The 19415-nt window shown below is 43.2% G+C and overlaps 2 protein-coding genes across 3 annotated transcripts; one reads left to right on the top strand and one right to left on the bottom strand.

Moving 5' to 3' along the window:
* Positions 1–149: 149 nt before the first annotated feature.
* On the top strand, positions 150–6133 carry hdhd5 (haloacid dehalogenase like hydrolase domain containing 5). The gene is made up of 8 exons (XM_021598762.3): positions 150–548; positions 1180–1383; positions 1911–2023; positions 2889–2982; positions 3159–3192; positions 3596–3770; positions 3880–4068; positions 4219–6133. Exons 1-8 carry the CDS (start codon positions 435–437, stop codon positions 4628–4630), a joined length of 1335 nt encoding a protein of 444 aa, XP_021454437.1. The 5' UTR covers positions 150–434; the 3' UTR covers positions 4631–6133.
* Positions 6134–6136: 3 nt separating this feature from the next.
* Positions 6137–11074, bottom strand: LOC110521299 (ras-related protein Rab-19). 2 transcript variants are annotated; one of them, XM_090231134.1, is made up of 6 exons: positions 10806–11074; positions 10332–10445; positions 8910–8995; positions 8045–8188; positions 7231–7414; positions 6137–7024 (listed from the first exon to the last, which is right to left on the bottom strand). In XM_090231134.1, the coding sequence occupies exons 3-6, from the start codon at positions 8910–8912 to the stop codon at positions 6756–6758; spliced, it is 600 nt and encodes a 199-aa protein (XP_090087260.1). In that variant the 5' UTR covers positions 8913–8995; positions 10332–10445; positions 10806–11074; the 3' UTR covers positions 6137–6755. The 2 variants fall into 2 exon arrangements, with proteins under 2 accessions (XP_090087260.1, XP_036825223.2); XM_036969328.2 differs by lacking the exons at positions 8910–8995; positions 10332–10445; positions 10806–11074 and having other exon boundaries at positions 8045–8617.
* Between the last annotated feature and the right edge of the window lie 8341 nt (positions 11075–19415).

The raw sequence follows: 19415 nt of genomic DNA, 5'->3' as shown, positions 1-19415 counted from the left end.
TGCATGTTTACACGTCAAATGCACAAGTAGGAGAACAAGATACATTAAACATGTTTGATGTTTCCTCTGAACAGAAACAGACCGCAATAAAAATCTCTAAATCGAAACTTTATTTAAGGAAAGAAAGTCCATTGGCTCAATTCGATGTAGACAACGTCACTTCCATAAAATTGAGATGTGCGCAAGCGCGGTATGGGTTGACACCGACGGAAAGCAAGCTTGCCAACGCGTGGCCATCTGTTATTCATATGGCAGCTTGCTATCAAGTTTAGAGATGGCACACTTTTCACCTTCTATTGTCGTGTATGATATAGCTAGCTATGTAGTTCCTATAGCTAGTTAGTGCTTGGTAGTGTGTAACGTTACTGCTGTTGTTTTTTTGTCTGTAGTGATTGTTTTAGCTAACTTAAGCTTGTTAGCTAACGTTAGGGGAAATGGCAGAGTTACTGCAAAGATGTAACGTTTTGAAATTTGGTTGGCGACTCCTGAAGTCAAGTCACGCAGGAGCAGGCAAACAACTGTATATCTCATCACAGAGTTCCAGCAATGTAAGTCGAATGTTTCACTGTTGATTCTGGCTCGTTTATAGTTAGCTGGCTAACTAATTACCGTAATCAAACTTTGATTCAAAGTGTGGTCACTTCACATTCCAGATAGCTAGCTCCAAATCTCCGTTTCAAACGCACAGTTTTCCGATCTGGTGACTTTGATAGATTAGCTAGACAGTTTCCCCTGTGACACCTTTACATTTAGCTGTAGTTAATTAGCCACAGTCCCTGCCAAGCCTGTGTCCTAAAAATACCCCTCCCAACCGGCTGAAACTTGAAGAGCTGGTTGACGGACATAAAATAGTTAATGTAAACACACTACTAGGATGCAGTCTGTCTGTCTTTACCTGTCCTGTCCATAGCTTGGACAACCCTTCTACAGAAGGGGACCAGTTCAGGACATTGCTGTTGAGTTGTTTAACTGTTTGGTTGGTCGCTGTGTCACTGCAGACTAATCCCACTACTAACCCACTTTAAAGGCCTACCATAAAGAAGATGAGGGTGGTCTGGTCCAGCATGTAGGCCTAAGGCCTATACACATACAAGGATGCAAGACCATTACCATAAACCATTGTCACAAAGTCCACTGAAGAAAGGCTGCACGTCACACACCCTTAATCTGTCTCCACAGGGCCACAACTTGTTCGGGCTTCTCTTCGACATCGATGGGGTGCTAGTGCGGGGCCGCACACCCATCCCTGCAGCCAAACAGATCTTTAGGAGCTTGGTGGACAGGAAGGGGAAGTACAAAGTGCCTGTGGTGTTTGTGACCAATGCAGGGAACTCTATGAGGCAGACCAAAGCTGAACAACTGTCGCACCTGCTGGAAGTGGAGGTGAGGGATGCGTCATATTGTCATAGGGCACTAAACAATCCTGCACTAAAATCTGGGTCATGCTGACATGTCTCACCTTCTGGAGGTGGCAGTCAGTGATGCGTTTTGGTCATATTGTAACGAACAATCCTGGACTAACATCTGGGTTATATTGTCATATTGCACCCAACAATGCTCCACTAACATCTGGGTCATGTTGCACCCAGCAATCCTCCACTAACATCTGGGTCATGTTGTACCCAGCAATCCTCCACTAACATCTGAGTCATGTTGCACCCAGCAATCCTCCACTAACATCTGGGTCATGTTGTACCCAGCAATCCTCCACTAACATCTGAGTCATGTTGCACCCAGCAATCCTCCACTAACATCTGAGTCATGTTGCACCCAGCAATCCTCCACTAACATCTGGGTCATGTTGCACTCAGCAATCCTCCACTAACATCTGGGTCATGTTGCACCCAGCAATCCTCCACTAACTGGTTCTGTGCTTTACTGATTGTTTTTGCTTGTGTTTTCCCCTGCAGGTTTCTCCAGACCAGGTGATGCTGTCCCACAGTCCTTTGCGTATGTTCAGTCAGTATCACAACATGTGTGTGCTGGTGTCAGGACAGGGCCCAGTGCTGGAGGTGGCTCACAAGTATCCTTACTAATCTCCAGGCAGAGCAGTGATCATGGGGGTGACTCTTTCCATGACATTTGAAGAGAGGGAGATTACCTATGTAACAGAGCAGCAGTGATAATTGGGATGACGACTTGTGAGATGTCTAGGGATATACACAACATTTCAGTAATATAAAAGGTGCTGAATAGCAGTATGTTTTATATAGATTAAGTGTCTCTTGTCCTCTAAAAGGATATCCTTTCACAGCCAACTATGTCAAATGTACACTGGGATCAAAACTGAATACATCTATTGAGCAAACTCAGCACACATTTGTTTTCCTGAGCCATTCAGTAACCCAAGAAATATGAGGTCTTTGTATACATTTGGGCTTAAACTGTTTGGTAAACAGTAGGACAGTTTAAAGGGGAAATCTGCAGTTTAAACAATTACAAAGCCCCCCCATTGTTGCAGTAAACAGCTGAGGGATGTTGCTGGAGAATTATAACCACTCTCAAATTCATAGACATAGTTTTTGATGCAAGGACTGACCATGATGATAAATTATAGTTTAAGCCATGTTTTGAGGCTTTAGTGTTTGTTTACAATTGCAAAGTTTACAAACAGTGGAGTAAAACAAGCCTCTATTTTGGGTTCTCATGGGGTAAGACAGTTGAAATAAGCTCATGAGGTATTTATAAGTTATATTCAATAATCAATGGGTATATCATTAATTTAAAAGTTCAATAATTTAAGTATAAAGTGCAGATTGTCCCTTAAATGCCAGGAATCCTTTGTAAATTATCATTGTCACTGCTCTCCCTCTATGAATCTGTTGCATTGTCTTGCTCTGTTTAATGTTCTGTTATTTTGAGTTTGACCTTAACCTATCCAACACCAGTCTGGGATTTCAGAATGTTGTGACCATAGACATGCTGAGGGATGCCTATCCGCTTCAGGACATGGTGGATCACAACAGAAGACCCAAAGACATGGTGAGGGTGTAGTTGGAGGAGATAGGGCGTGACTTGGGTTGTGTTCAGCAGGAACAAACTAATAATGGTATGAAAGAGGAGAATGGAGAGCTAAATTGGACATTTATGACCCATCAACTCTTATGCATTTACCATTTGTATCTCCAGCATGTTTACAGTGTTGAATTATCTTACAGGTTCCACCAAGTAAAGAGTTACCCCCGATAGAAGGTAATATATACAAATAAGAGAGAGCCGCACACTCTTGGAGCTCAGATGCAAAAATGTAATACCAACATTTCGACAGCCAAGCTGTCTTCATCAGGGTATAATCACTCCTGGCCATGATTAGACACCTGTGTCTTTTGACGCTATATAAACGAGTCATCACGTAGTGTTTGTGATTATACCCCGATGAAGACAGCTTGGCTGTCGAAACGTTGGTATTACATTTTTTCTGAGCTCCAAGAGTGTGCGGCTCTTTTATTTTCAAGTTTCTACTCCGCTAGCCAGCACCTCGTCTTAATAGGTGTGCGTTTATTTTTCTTCTAGATCAATATATACAAATAAAACAAATCTTTTGAAACTTACAGAAGATTGATTTTTGACTGACTGTCTTTAACAATTTTTTTAGCCATCATTCTGTTTGGTGAGCCAGTCAGATGGGAGACCAACCTCCAGCTAATAATGGATGTGCTCTTAACCAATGGGAAGCCTGGGAATGCCCTGACAACACTGCAGTACCCTCACATTCCAGTGCTGGCCTGTAACATGGACCTGATGTGGGTGGCTGAGGCCAAGAACCCCAGGTGGGAACACACGCACTTCCACTCAAAGCATAGCATCAAGGCAATTTAGGTCTTGTAGCCAAATTGTTGTAAACAGAACATGTGTGTTGTAAATATCCCTGTTTGCTAGGTTTGGTCACGGCATGTTTCTGGTGTGTCTGGAGAGTCTGTATAAGAAGGTGACTGGCTGTGAGCTGAAGTATGAAGCTCTGATTGGAAAGCCCAGTGTGGTGACCTATAACTATGCTGAGCTGCTCATCAGACAGCAGGCTGAGAGTCTGGGCTGGACTGAACCTGTGGAGAGACTCTACGCCATTGGGTGAGACTGCCTGCCTGGGTTACACACTGTTTACACCATCGGGTGAGACTGCCTGCCCGCCCAGCATAGATACTGTTTTAATCTGTGTATTCCATCTTGACTAACTCAAGCCCCCTTAACTCTCTGCCTTCCCTCCCGTCTCTCCCTCAGTGACAACCCCATGGCAGACATCTACGGTGCCAACCTCTACAACCGCTACCTACAGTCCTGCCACCGCACCCGAGCCCTGATGCAGCTCGGAGGGGGGGAGCCTCAGAGCCAACCCCTGGAGGACCCCCACGAAATGACCTGTGCTGAGATGGGAGGAGTTACAGGGGTGTACGGGGGCGAGGAGCCCCTCCCTGTGGGGTGCAGCTCCATCCTGGTGTGTACGGGGGTGTATAGCCGGGACCAGCAGGAACTGCCCCCTGACCCCAGGCATACTGTTACAGAGCATCGGATCTTCCACGGTCACAGGGACTTCCGCTTTGACCCCAACCTGACCCAGCCATCCTTCATGGTGCAGGATGTGAAGGAGGCTGTGGAGCTGGTGTTCCAGCAGGAGGGATGGCCTCTGGAGTAGGGGCCCAAGTCTCAATACTGCTCTGTCCCCTGGTCACAGCACTGCTCTGTCCCCTGGTCACAGCACTGCTCTGTCCCCTGGTCACAGCACTGCTCTGTCCCCTGGTCACAGCACTGCTCTGTCCCCTGGTCACAGCACTGCTCTGTCCCCTGGTCACAGCACTGCTCTGTCCCCTGGTCACAGCACTGCTTGCCAAGTCGATTAACAGCAGCTCAATGTCTGGGTCTCTGAGGCTGTGTTTACACAGGCAGCCCAATTCTGATTTATTTTCTTATCTTTTTCAGAGCTGATCGGATTGGACAAAAGAGAAATGAGTGTCAAGAAAATCTAAATGGTGCTGCCTGTGTAAACACAGCCTCTCTTTGGTTAGGACAGGGTCTAATAGTTGACATAGACCCCTCTGTGACCAAGAAACCTCTAAACATCCTCCTCAACCGCCTCACTCGGCCATGCTAGTACAGTCACTCATACAGCGAATTACATCGCACGTCTAGAATGTCTGCACATTTACTGTACTGCCATTGAGATTTCCCTAACTTTTACATTTCTGTTGCGTGTCCTGTTCTACGGAGTGTAGCATGCTGACTAGACCTGCCAAGTTCCGTGCACGAGCATTTCAAAATAAATGTATGCATGTTATTCAATCATTTCATCCAAACTGCACGCGGGTGTCTGCGTAGTCAGGTGCTATGCATAGAACTTTCAACTCACTGAATGTGAGGTTAACTAGGTTTCCCCTTTTGTGTTTTAATTTTCGACTTTTGTATTTCAAATGTGTCAATTCTACAATGATCCACAAAAAAAATACCTCGTTTATTTTTGCGTAAACTAACCCAATATTTATTTCCCAGAACAAATTGGCTAGCGAAATGTCTCATGTGTTTCGACCTGTCCCCAAATTAATAATTGATTTTGGTATTTTAATCTGCGTGTCATGAACGCGTCTGGTGGGGAGAAACAACATCAACATGTGCACGATGATGTAATGCTGTCTGTTGTGGCTATAATATTCTTAGTGGACTGAATACATAAAATACACTGATAGGCCATTTTACTTTACTGTGCTGGGTTAGCTTTTACAATATATTTATCTGTCTGCCATGCTATCCAGACTTGTTACAGGAACAACTTCATGCAAGTGACCAGTTTAAGTCCAGGAATGTTCTTTGATGGACTCCACAATTGATGCAAGGCTAGTTGTTCCATTTACCATGAACTAAACAGGTGCAACATATCTGGCTGTGTTCAAGTAAGGTTTGGAGCGTCTTTCAATAGCCATTAGTATGTGAAGGCAGGCCATTGTGGGGATGTAAAGCATTTTGTGGTATTTAAAAATATATATTTTTATGTGATTGTTATGGAGTGTTTTATGCAGGGATGTCAACATTTTTAGCTATGTTCAATTGGCCAAAGGTTCTGAGGGAAAGATGTGACTGTGGAATTGTCATAAATGCAACACTGTATTTGACAAATTGAAGGACAATAAAGTGTTCACTGAAACCAGTCTTTCTCTCCCTGCCCTTTGTCTTTATTTTCGCCTGGTGTTATCTTAACCCCTGACCCTGGCCTAATTTCCCAGGCCAGGATGTTGAAGAACCATTGAGGCCTTTATTCTACTCCTAACAGTTACAACCTCCCCACATCCTGTCCCTGGAAGGCCAGCTGTAGGCTTTATCTCCGGGAAGCTAGAGTGGACACCATAACACTCAGCATTAGCAGGACAGAAATATCTCACTTTATGTAAATAATTGTTACATATCCAACATAAGGTGAATACATAATTCCCCCCCATATACAATAAACCACAGGTGGCAAGGGATACTTAACATTAAGTACTGGTAACATGTGTTTGACTACTGGCAGCCATGTTTAAACTACTGGTGAACTAAGTGGCAGTGATAGTCACCATTATCAGTAGAGTACTCATATCACATCCACACAATATAGTACACTCATCCCCTATCCCGAAGCATACTTCTTGACAGCACCTGTAGAAGTAAGCAGTCAAAAACGAGTGGGCTTTGTGGCTTTACATCTACAAGGGCAAGTGTCAAGGGACTGTAGGCGATGTTGATTCCAAGTTATCAGCACCACAAACCCTCTCCCACGCTTCCTGTCAATTCTCTCAACAACATGACTCCCTGTTTGTAGGATCGGCGCCATGGATTGGATGGGAGTTTGGGAAGAAGTGTGGGGAGGCCTTTGAGTGTTGGTCTGTGAGTGCGAGGCCGTTCCTCACCATCAGCTCCCGGGCCATGAGCATGAAGGCTGCCTCCACATTCTGGGCCTCCTTCGCAGAGGTCTCCAGGGCGGCCAGCGCACCCCGCCCCTCAGCCAGGGTACAGGCATCCTCAAACAGCACCTGTCTCTCCGCCTGCCTGTCTGACTTGTTCCCTAGGAGAGAAGAGAAAAGGAAGTTACAGAAGGAAATTTGTCTTTCTATTTTAGTTTCTGTTGATGAACGTTTGGAAGAAAGTTGGTGTCAGACATTTCTCTCACCCGCCAGAAGATGAGCACCACATCTGTTAAGTCATTAACATCTTAAGTAGGCTTTTTAACAGAGTTTATATAAAACCATGTGTTTCCTGTGTCCCACCCACCAATGAGGATGAGCACAACGCTTGCGGCCCCGTCTTGTTCCACTTCCTGGATCCAGTGTGTCAAAGAGTCAAAGGTTGGCCGGCGTGTGATATCGTAGGCCACTATGGCGCCGTGGGCGCTGCGGTAATAACTCTGGGTGATTGAGCGGAAACGTTCCTGTCCAGCTGTGTCCCACACCTGCAGCTGAGGAGACAAGACAACACACACTTCAGCTGGAGCACACACACACACTACACTAATTCCTTACACACACACTCAGCTAAGGAACAAAGTGTCCGTTGAAAAACCACCCCTAGCACCTTCCCCCAGATCGGTGTAAGCATGGAGAACATTCCCCTAAGCACATTGGAAGGCCAGCTGGAGATGTCACCATATTGCTTACACCTATCCAGTCACTTCGGCAAACACTTAACAGGGAAGGGACTGTGGGTTGTTTATTTACTTCTATACCTCACTGTGGAGGAGAAACTGGTACAGGGAGGTTTGTCACTAATTTATGGACAAGATGTTAAGGTCCAAAATCATCTCCCTTCCCTTTTTCAAATACACAGACAAACATGCACCTAGGAAAACACTTACACCGTTCATACACTCAATTGTAGTCATTTGGCGTACACCCAGAAAATACAAAGCGGGTGGTCAAATGTTAGTTAGACCACCCCTGTTCTTTTGACTACGATTTGCACTGTGTAAAGACAGTTGCGCTAGCTAGGCCTATTGACCAAACTGAAATAATGACACAGCTAAGACAACATGTCCTGTACTTATTATTGATTATCCTAGAAAAATAGAGAAGGTACACATGCACCTTACCTTGACATTCCTGCCATTGATGAGCATGGTTCTGACGGTGAAATCCACCCCGATAGTGTTCTGCTGTTTCTCCATGAAGACACCAGACTTAAATCTCTGGACCACACAGGTCTTCCCCACGTCTGAGTCTCCCACCAGGACAATCTTAAAAAGGAAGTCAAAGGAGTCGTCCTGCTCTGCCACAGAGGACTGCATGGTAAGGGATCACCACAGGGCCAGTCAGACACCACTAAACTAGGGCCAGGCTGAGATGCCCTGCAGCAGTGACAGAACTGGTTCTCTACTCTGTATGTTGTTAGATGCATCAATAACAGTTGAAACTGTTGACAGAGATTGGTCACATCCTACTCAGAAACATGGGGAGAACTCTTCCTCAAGAGGAGCTAAAGAAGTACATGCATATTTCATACTTGGAACTGTGCCCCTTTTACTTATTCAGTCTTGGGGAACTGAATAAACAAAACAAAAAATGGTAGTTACACAGAAAATACATTGCTGAAGAAGTATTGAAGATAAGGCTTCAGTAGTCTATATCCTCTACAAGTGTTCCCTACACGGCACCGCTTCAGGTATTTCCTCAGGTTCAGAGTTCATTACACACTAAATAAAATGTTGACCTCCAACAGATTCCGTCACAGTAGAAACAACATCACATATAACATGTTATTCCTCAATGTGCTGGAACTTTTTATTTACATTTAGGATATGTTGTATACATTCAAATCACTCACATTCTTTGTGCTCATTCATCCAACTGCTTCCCTATGAAGTTAGTGTACTTATGCCTCTCCTACCATATCCCTCTCTCTACTCTGTTGTTCTCCCCACTCTCATTGGTTCACAGACTACTAAGGTACCCCCCTACCATTCCTGGCAGGTGCAAATTGCCTGGCCACCTGCACCGCACCGCTGCATCTTGGGAATTGTAGTTTTCTAGGCAAGGTCCAGGGTCTGTGAGGACAGGAAGGAGGGATTAGTCAGTGAGAAGTTTCTTGTTGATCAAGAAATCACATCTAAGACTTGTCTCTGGGTGCTTACAAGGCTCACTACTGTAGGTACACATCCTTCAACAGAGGGAATCACTATAGCTACCAGTAGATCAGATAGATTGTAACTTCCATCAAAGTAATTGTCTGCATCATTTCCAATACTGTATATATACATAAATATATATTTCCCTTAGTTATTTTCCCCAAAACCTACCACCCCTCCCCTAATTGGAGTACACTAATGGACAACAACACTTAGGCTTCTACTTCCAGCTTATACATACTATATACATTTTACGGAAACAGTATATTTGACAAAAGTTATATTTTGTTTGTTTTTAATCCCATTCTTTAGCTACCTTCAACCCCTCCCATCTATATCTGATGAGCATCTAGTTTTGATTTCTATTTGCCATATATTTTTAACTGTGTTGGTTGACAAAAGTTCTGAACCCATTAACATTAACGGGCCCAGTATATTTCACATTAGTTATCTTGTTGTTTTCAGACATCTTGTTAATGAGGGCTGATTTAATTTTTCTCTGTATAATGAATCCATTTGACCTCAATCCATACAATGACCTCTCAGGGAGGTGTTAAGAGTCTACTGTTCTGGAAGTCAGAGACCCCTCTTCTTCCTCTCTCTACCCACACACTGGTTCGTTGACATCTCAGCCCACAGAAGCACATGGCAAAGCTGGACACAGAACAATACATGTGAGTGTGAAAGGCACTGTGCACCATGGCTGGCCACCATTTTGTTCTTCAGTGTGTGTGTCACATGATGGTTCCACATTAAGCACTGTAGCCTGAGAAATGTTTATCTTTCACCATATCTCCTGTTATTGGCTACACACACACACATCCTACTATTGACTACATGCACACAAACACCCACCCAATGACACCATATCTCCTGTTATTGATTAATATTCTACAGCTCTCTACTGATGTCACCACGTTAGCATTTTTGTTAGCATTTTTTTCCCACTGTATCTGAGAAATACAGTTTGGGGAGAATTCAGACCGGAGTTAAGCGAGCGTAAATGGAACTTCTTTCCCTTTTTAATTAACCTTTTTTTGTAAGGGTATTCTGACCTTGACTTGTATTATGGACAAAGCATGTGCCAGCCTGGTATTCGTTTGGGGTGGAGCTTGCAGAAATTGAGGTGTGGCAGAGGTGTGTCTACAGATACGCTGTATTCTGACCTTGACTTAATTCCCTCATAATTAGCATTCTCCACAAAGTGTATATGACACAATGACAACCATAAACAAGGTGAAGACCGTTATGTTACCTCGTGGGCAGCCGGGTGCCTTGGGACTGGGTCGACTCTTGTCCTCAGCACAAAGCCATTTCTTAAACTTCCCCTCTGCTCTCTGTCTGCGCTCCCTCTACTGGCTGCCTCCTCCTGTTACAACACAAGTGCTCCAACCTCAGTACCGGAACATCTCATACTAGTTTCCATGGAAACCAAAGCTATGTTGTCAGAAACATTCAAACCCTAGTTCAAATTAACATTTACAGGATTTGCCTTGCGTTAATTCAGTTCCACAAGTTCATATCAACTTGTAACACACTGCTGTTTGCTTCAATAACATGGTTTAGTTGTGTGTTGTTGCTGATTAGTTAGCATGAGGAGAGAGAAAATGGGAATATTTAGCAAATGGCTAGCATGTCGATCTCTTCTAAGAACTGCAGGCTAATGTAGAGTGCAAAGCGGTTCTGAATACTTATCTGAATAATTCCACAAGGCTGTTAAGGAACCTACATTCTCTCTGTATTTCCTCTCGGTTCCTCTCTGGGATTGTGTTAATAACTGGGTGAAGAAGGGGGCTCTTCATCTGCAGCCACTCCTGAATCTCCTCCTCCACCACCTTCTTCAACTACTGCTCCCTCTCCTGTTCCTCATTCCTCTCCTTCAGTAGGCGCTTCATGTGGAGACATTTGCGACCCTAATTTACAGAACTGAAAATATCAATATTGATCAACAACTAAATTATCAAATTCTGACTCAAATGCAAACAGGAATTGTCGAACCGAAGAAGAAACTAAAAAGATATGCCAGTACACCTCCTCTGTATTCTTTTTGCTCCTCTTTGGCTTTGTTGAGAGAGATGCCTCTGGATCCTCCGCCTCGGTCACTGCTGTCCTCTCTGGGGGCTTCTGTGGTGGATCATGTTTCCATGGCAAAAATCAAAACACGAAGCAGACAGACTCTTTGGTCCTGCTTGCTGTATGTAAAATATTGTGTGCTAATGCTTGGAAAATAAATACATTTAACTCTGGATGACAACATAATGCTTTTTTTTTCCAACATTAGGGTTGTTTCCCTAAAGAAGTTAAATCCGCTTTGTGTTTTGTTTCCTTGCCACGATACTAACGAGTATCGCCATACTGGTATTGCCCCGGCCCTAATGGATTGCTGTCATACGTTATCCATATACTGCTTACAGAGTAAGGAAACCAATTTTGTAATTTGGGTGAACTATCCCCTTACTTGTTGATGAGGGGATCAACCCTAGCTAAACAGCAGGTGGTGCTCATGACAATTTAGCTCATATTCTGCTTAGACAAGTTGGGTAATACTGCTCTTGTACACCAACCATATCTAATGGGTGAGAGGGGTCTGGTGTTTTTACTCTGTGTGGCTGAGGTGTCTATCTGATGGGCGTGGTGAGCTGCAGACAGGTCACTCTCATAGCTGTCGTGGTGGTAAATGGGGAGAGCAGAGGGTAGGTGGCGTCGCGTGTCGAGTCATATTCCACACTTTTGGATCGGTGCAGTTCCCTGCCACTGTCCTGGTACATCTTCAGAGGAGTTCAGCTTAAACTCTTGGAAGCGGAGGCAGGGAAGCTTGACATCTTCCCCCCTGTTATCATACAAACAAATGACTTGAGCTAAGAAAGAGCACAAGCCATTTTTTATTTTGTGGATCCTCTTGCTGATGTTTAAACAATTTGATAAAATATAGATGTCAGCAACAAAGCAAATCTATGCAAAGGGGATCCTAAAACTGAACAGCAACTCCTATGAACAGCAGTAATTAATGTTAATCTAGCGAGCATCAGGTACATGGCTACTTGAATGTTTACAGACCAGACAGCCAAATCAGAGCTTCAAAGACCCACCAGCTTGACCACACATTAGTAAAGTTATCCAAGCTATTTGCAGGGCTGAGCAGCCCTAGCAAGCCTAGCAGACTGTTGTTGAACATGTTTAGGATTAATTACTGTAAAAGGCTCAGACAGCTAATCCTCTGGCACTAGCTTCCCTTGGCTAGTTAGCTATCTAGCCAGTTAGCAAATGAGCTAGTTACTAAGCTAGTTAGCTAGCTATGCGTGCAATTTTCTGCTTTGCTTTGTCTCAGCCTCCAGTATCTATGCTGCAATAGTCTATGTACCAGGGGGCTAGGGTCAGTCTGTCCAATCTGGTGAAATTATCCTTGTCCAATCTGGTGTCCTGTGTGAATTTAAGTATACTCCCTCTAATTCTCTCAGGACCTGAGCCTTGGACCATGTCTTAAGACCACCTGGCCTGATGATTCCTGGCTATCCCCAGTCATGCTGCTGCTCCAGTTTCAACTGTTCTGCCTGCAGCTATGGAACATTGAACTGTTCACCGGACGTGCTACCTTGTCTGTTGCACCCTCTACAACAACTGTGATTGTTATTTGACCCCGCTGGTCATCTGTTACGGATACAGGTATCCTGTAGGTGTTTTTTTTTTTTCTCGTTCTGCCCTAGTCACAGGTGGCAGTCATCAGTCGCCAATCAGTCATCAATCTAAAGACACACCTCCTCCTTTTTCCCTTACCCAATCACATTCCCTTTCCCTTGGTTTAAAAACCCAGTCAGTTGTTTTCCCAAACTCTCTCTCTTTCTCTTTGAATTGAGCTATTATCTCTTTTTGTTTTGGTGCCTACATCTCACTTTGTCTGTTAACTTGTAAGTATGTATGGTTGTGTTGAATGACTGTTTGTTGGTGGGAAAAGGGGATACCAAGACAAGTGGGCATACATTACCTGTAGGAAAACATTGTCTAAGAATCCTAGTTAGAACTGGGCGGACCACCCACTGTATTTTATTGGTTAGTTAGCTAGCGGTTATCGAAGCAAGTAAGACTAGCTTGTTTTTTTTGTTGCTATTTATTATTTATTTCCTTGGCTCCAGCTCAGACCCTTTTTCCCACACCCCATTTACCGTGTGTTTAAAATAAACCCGATGTGTTTGACGGTAGTTTTAAGTTGTCTGTGGATTTATTTTAGTTCTCACTGTTCCTTTTTACAGTTATGATTTGCATGAGATATGTTACGGGTCTCGTTTCTATCCCCCCTAGACTGCAGGGCCAAAGGGGTTCATAACATCTATGAACGTTTGAACATCTTGAAGAATGATCTGGCCTTAAAACATTTCTAGTGCAGGCGTTCCGCTAGGGGAACCCCTCGACGACATTCCACTGAAAAGGCAGTGCGCGAAATTCAAAAATATTTTTTAGAAATATGTAACTTTCACACATTAACAAGGCCAATAAGGCAAATGAAAGAAACTTCTTGTTAATCTACCCATCGTGTCCGATTTCAAAAATGCTTTACAGTGAAAGCACAACATAGATCATCGCCAAGTCAAAAAAACACATCAGCCAAAGATAAGTCACAAAAAGCAGAAATATAGATACAATTAATCACTAACCTTTGATGATCTTCCTCAGATGACACTCATAGGACATCATGTTACACAATACATGTATGTTTTGTTCGATAATGTGCATATTTATATCCAAAAATCTCAGTTTACATTGGCACGTTAAGTGCAGTAATGTTTTAATTTCAAAACATCCGGTGATTTTGCAGAAATACTCATAATAAACATTGATAAAAGATACAAGTGTTATTCACAGAATTAAAGAGACTTCTCCTTAATGCAACCGCTGTGTCAGATTTAAAAAAAACTTTACAGAAAAAGCATAATCTGAGAACGGCGCTCCGAGCCCAATCCAGCCAGAGAAATATCCGCCATTTTGAAGTCAACAGAAGTTAGAAATAACACTATAAATATTCACTTATCTTTGATGATCTTCATCAGAAGGCACTACCAGGAATCCCAGTTTGACAATAAATGACTGATTTGTTCCATAAAGTTCCATAAAGTCCATTTATGTCCAAATAGCGACATGTTGTTAGCGTGTTCAGCCCAGTAATCCGTCTTCATGAAGCGTGAGCACTTCGTCCAGACAAAAACTTGAAAAGTTCCATTACAGGTCGTAGAAACAAGTCAAACGATATATGGAATCAATCTTTAGGATGTTTTTAACATGAAACATCCATAATGTTCCAACCGGAGAATTCCTATGTCTGAAGTAAAGCACTGGAACGAGAGCTAACTCTGTCGGGAGCGCGCGTCACGAGCCTGAGACACTCTGCCAGACCACTGACTCAAACAGGTCTCATGAGCCCCTCCTTTATAGCAGAAGCCTGAAACAAGTTTCTAAACACGGTTGACATCTAGTGGAAGCCGTAGGTAGGCCAAGCTTTGAAAAACTACAAACCTCAGATTTTACACTTCCTGGTTGGATTTTTCTCAGGTTTTCGCCTGCCATATGAGTCATGTTATACTCACAGACATCATTCAAAAAGTTTTAGAAACTTCAGAGTGTTTTCTATCCAATACTAATAATAATATGCATATATTAGCAACACCTTACCACTGCTTACCACTGCTACACCTGCCTATCAGCGGAGCCTTGTCTGGCAGCGAATCAGTTCATTCAGCCTCATTTACTGCCTTTTAGAAAACATAGCTGATATGGCTGACTTGCTTAAACAAATGTGGTTTCTACTGACAATTGAGGTGTACGAACTATGGCATAAGTGGACGATGAGCAGATATGAGGCAATCTGTAATTTCGATTAAGATATTCATAAGCGAGCTAGGACGGATGTAGGCAATATATAACTATTTGTTCAGCACTTTTTAAATGTACAGCGACAGAATTAAGAACATGGGCCGTTCTAACAATATTCACTCTGTACAGAACAGTAGGATGAATAAAGGTGGCATATCAGCAGACAATTAAATCTCTTACAATATTTGATGATGACATTCCTCTAAAACAGGCAATAGGCTACATGTGCACCACCAAGTCAGAACATTAGGCTAAATTATGAGGGGAAAATATACCAATTTATAAGGGTGAGGCACATGGGCTACTAACAGCATACAATTAGTATTACTTTCTTAGCTACAGTAAACATATCTCCCTGGCATACTACATAATTTATGCAGCAACAAATACATTTTTGGCCATCCTTCGTGGGCAAATTTTGTCATCAAAGTCTGTTATTCCCTGGATTTACGGTCCTTTCAAGACAATTTATTTTTGTTCACCTTTATTTAACTAGGCAAGGCAGTTAAGAACAAATTCTTATTTACAATGACTGTAACGGGATTCTTCCTGGGAAGGAGAGGCGGACCAAAATGCAGCGTGGTTGAAGTTCATGTTTTTTAATAAGAAAACTAAACATGAACATAATGCAAAACAATAAACGTGGAAAACCCGAAACAGCCCTATCTGGTGCAACAAAGACAGGAAACAACCACCCACAAAACCCAACACAAAACAGGATACCTAAATATGGTTCCCAATCAGAGACAATGACTAACACCTGCCTCTGATTGAGAACCATATCAGGCCAAACATAGAAATAGATAAACTAGACACACAACATAGAATGCCCACTCAGATCACACCCTGACCAAACAAAACATAGAAACATACAAAGCAAACTATGGTCAGGGTGTGACAGTACCCCCCCCCCCCCCCCCCCCCCCCCCCCCAAGGTGCGGCCTCTGGCCGCAAAACCTGAACCTATTGGGGAGGGTCTGGGTGGGCATCTGTCCGCGGTGGTGGCTCTGGTGCTGGACGTGGCCCCCACTTCACCATAGTCTTAGTCCGCCTCATTGTCAGCTTCCGTGGCCTCCTAACCACGGAGACCCTTCTAAATGACCCCACTGGACAGAGGGGCAGCTCGGGACTGAGGGGCAGCTCGGGACAGAGGGGCAGCTCCGTACTGGCTGACGACTCTGGCAGATCCTGGCTGAATGGCGGCTCTGGCGGATCCTGGCTGACTGGCGGCACTGGCGGATCCTGACTGACTGGCGGCCCCTTGCAGACTGGCGGCACTGGCGGCTCCTTGCAGACTGGTGGCACTGGCGGCTCCTTGCAGACTGGCGGCACTGGCGGCTCCTTGCAGACTGGCGGCACTGGCGGCTCCTTGCAGACTGGCGGCACTGGTGGCTCCTTGCAGACTGGCGGCACTGGCGGCTCAGGACAGACTGGAGACTCCGGCAGCGCTGGAGAGGAGGAAGGCTCCGGCAGGCGGGAGCACCTGTAGGGATGAGATGGAGAGACAGCCTGGTGACGGGGGGCTGCCACCGGAGGGCTGGTGCGTGGAGGTGGTACCGGAGTTTGGATGTTGCCACACACATACCTACTTGTTAACAAAATTAAGGAAGTTTCCTTTAAAATTATTAATAAATATTATCCTGCCAACCACTATATGAAGAAGTTTAAGGAAAACATCAACTCAAATGGCTCCTTTTGTAATGACCACCCAGAAACAGTGTTGCATCTTTTTTGGCATTGTATGCATGTAAGAAAACTGTGGCAAGACATCAGTAGGTTTATAATTGAACACATTTATGAAGATTTGACACTATTGTGGAGAGATGTACTGCTTGGATTCTTTACATACGATAGAAATAAGCTGAAACATTTTTATGTAATTAATTTCATTATTCTTTTGGCCAAATTTCACATACACAAATGTACATTTACAAACAAAAAAAAACAAATTTTCTTACCCTACAAAAATAAATTGAACTGTATTTTAAGACAGTTAAATACTCTACTAACAAAAAAGCTGTTAAAATTGTAAGTGTATGTATGTCCCTTAAGGTCCTTGTGTAATTGTGATGTGATATTGTACCCCCTAGCTCGATTGTCCATTGCATATAATCTATATATACTTGTGTTCCCTTGTGTACTTTCTGTATTGATTTGTTGCTAATAAACATTTAAAAAATACATTTTAAACTGTATTTTGGAGCTTCCTTACAAGAGACCATTGTTAGCGAAATGATATGAGACATGTATTAATGCCTAAATAACATGCAAAACATGCAATAGGGCTCAAAACAGGTGGGGCTCTCACCTGCCCTGAATGACGAGTCGCCTCTGTTTTTATAATCTCCACCAGACACAGCCAGAAGAGGACTGGCCACCCCTCAGCCTATTTCCGCTCTAGGTTACCTTTCTAGAAATCCTAGCCACTGTTGTTCAACATCTGCATTGCTTGCTGTTTGGGGTTTTAGGCTGGATTTCTGTAAAAACACTTTGTGACATCTGCTGGTGTAAAAAGGGCTTTATAAATACATTTTATTTAATCTGAAATGATATCGAGGACTATCTAAGAAACATTTGGATGTTTCTCTTTCCTTCTGATTACTTGGTTGTGATTACAAAAAAAAAAATCCCCCATGATACGCCACGCAATGTCTAGCCAATCACCAACGCGGAACGCGACACTCCGTGTAGACGCTGTGCGGTAACCACAGCGACATCATGAAGCAAGGGTTGTTACCACAACCACAAAGTTAAAATTGGCTATAGTAAAAATGTGCCTTTCGATCTTAATTTAAGGTTAGAGCAAATGGTTAGCAGTGTGGTTAGAGTTAAGGTTAGGTGTGTTAGTGTTTAAATACTGGAGAGTTGAGACCAAATCACGGACGCTGGACAGAGTGGATTTCAGTTGTAACAAAAGACAGTTTTAATGAGTCAAAGATATCCTGTCCCGCAGTTTTACGTGCACGGATCTAGTTCATATAACTCGGCAAGGAGTCAGGTGAAAAAGAGACCTTATACAAAGGTTACATTCATTTTTATACATAGAATAAAGTAGGTGGAGTCTTGTCGTTTTGGTCTTCTGACTGGTCACAAAGGGTTGGAGGCGGGCCTTGCTCTAGCCAGAGCGGGCCCCATTGGTGCACAGCAAAAGTCCTTTGCTCTTGGCACCCGACCAGTAGGGGGGGTGAGATGTGTTTATACTAGGAAATGTTTGTGTCAGGGGTTCGTGAGGTAGAGGGGCAGTTTTTATGGCTGGGTGTATGTGTTCATGCGATGGAATGTCTTTGTTTCCTGGGGTCGGGAGACAACAAAGCTGAGGGGTTAGTGTTAGGGGGGTAGTTTTATTGCTGGCTGTGTGAGCTAGTTCCTGTTTTAGCAAGGGTACGTAAGATGACTTGAGTCAGGCGGTTTGGCTTGGCGCTGTATAATATATGAGCTATGTGTATGAATGTTTACATATATATATATATATATATATATATATGACAGGTGTCAAATCATATGTTAAGAAGATAAATTGTAGAAATAGGCGGGTTTAGTCATAATTCTGACTTTGTGGCTGTGGTAACTAGTGACGACCATTAGAAAATTGACGTGGAAATAGACTGTTTTATTTCCTTAAAAAGGGGTAACCTTAAATATTGGAAAATGTACAATGCGGTTATTTTTCTATGGGCCCGGCAAACCATTAGGGAGATCCTATATTAAGTTCAAATGTAATTATATGGGTTTGTCCATGTGGTGTTCCTATGATGATGGTGTCAGCAGGCAGCCTACATGAATGCAGCATCATTCCAGGATGACTAGATTATATCAGAGCCAGCCTTGCTTGACAGAGGAGAGATGCAAACAGTTTGGAGACCTGCTGACTCTTCAAGGTCTCACACTTCACACAAGCTGTCTAATTGTGGCAGCACCTCTTCAGGGTGAACCTAAATTAACTTTCACTTTGGGAGACTGTTCTAGCAGTTGAGTGTAACATAATTTAGGTGTCTGTAATGGTGTTGGCCTCTATTTCAATTGTCTGTAATTTGATTTGATATAAGCATGTAACATTTTTTGAGGTAGTCTTTTTGGGTGGAGATGAGGGCACAGCCAGAGAACTCAGTTGTCCAAAGGGTTTGATAACAAAACACAGCACCCAGAATTATAGTCTTTGCTATTTTAGAAAATAATTTAGGGCTTTTTTAAAAATCAATATAGAAAAATATGATTCATTAACTATCAATTATTAATAACTCCATTATTTTTTATCAATATACTATAAACATTACAGAAACCATTGAAGCCCATGATCCCTTTATCATTACCTCTGTCTTGTAACAGAGGAGCTCTCAAAACAACAATATTAGTATACCCTCAGAATACCCTGAAGCTCATTTAGAAAATATGTCAGGGACACTTCCTAAATATCTCCTATCACTCACACCTGCGTATGGGTCACAGGGAACATATGGCACAGCATAATCAGCAGACA

The sequence above is a fragment of the Oncorhynchus mykiss genome, chromosome 4 (assembly GCF_057628025.1).
Source record: "Oncorhynchus mykiss isolate SJ-2025 chromosome 4, ASM5762802v1, whole genome shotgun sequence".
In the NCBI taxonomy this organism is placed as follows: Eukaryota; Metazoa; Chordata; class Actinopteri; order Salmoniformes; family Salmonidae; genus Oncorhynchus; species Oncorhynchus mykiss.
Note: the sequence above shows the minus strand (reverse complement) of the source record. Positions and strands in the feature narration are given on the sequence as shown.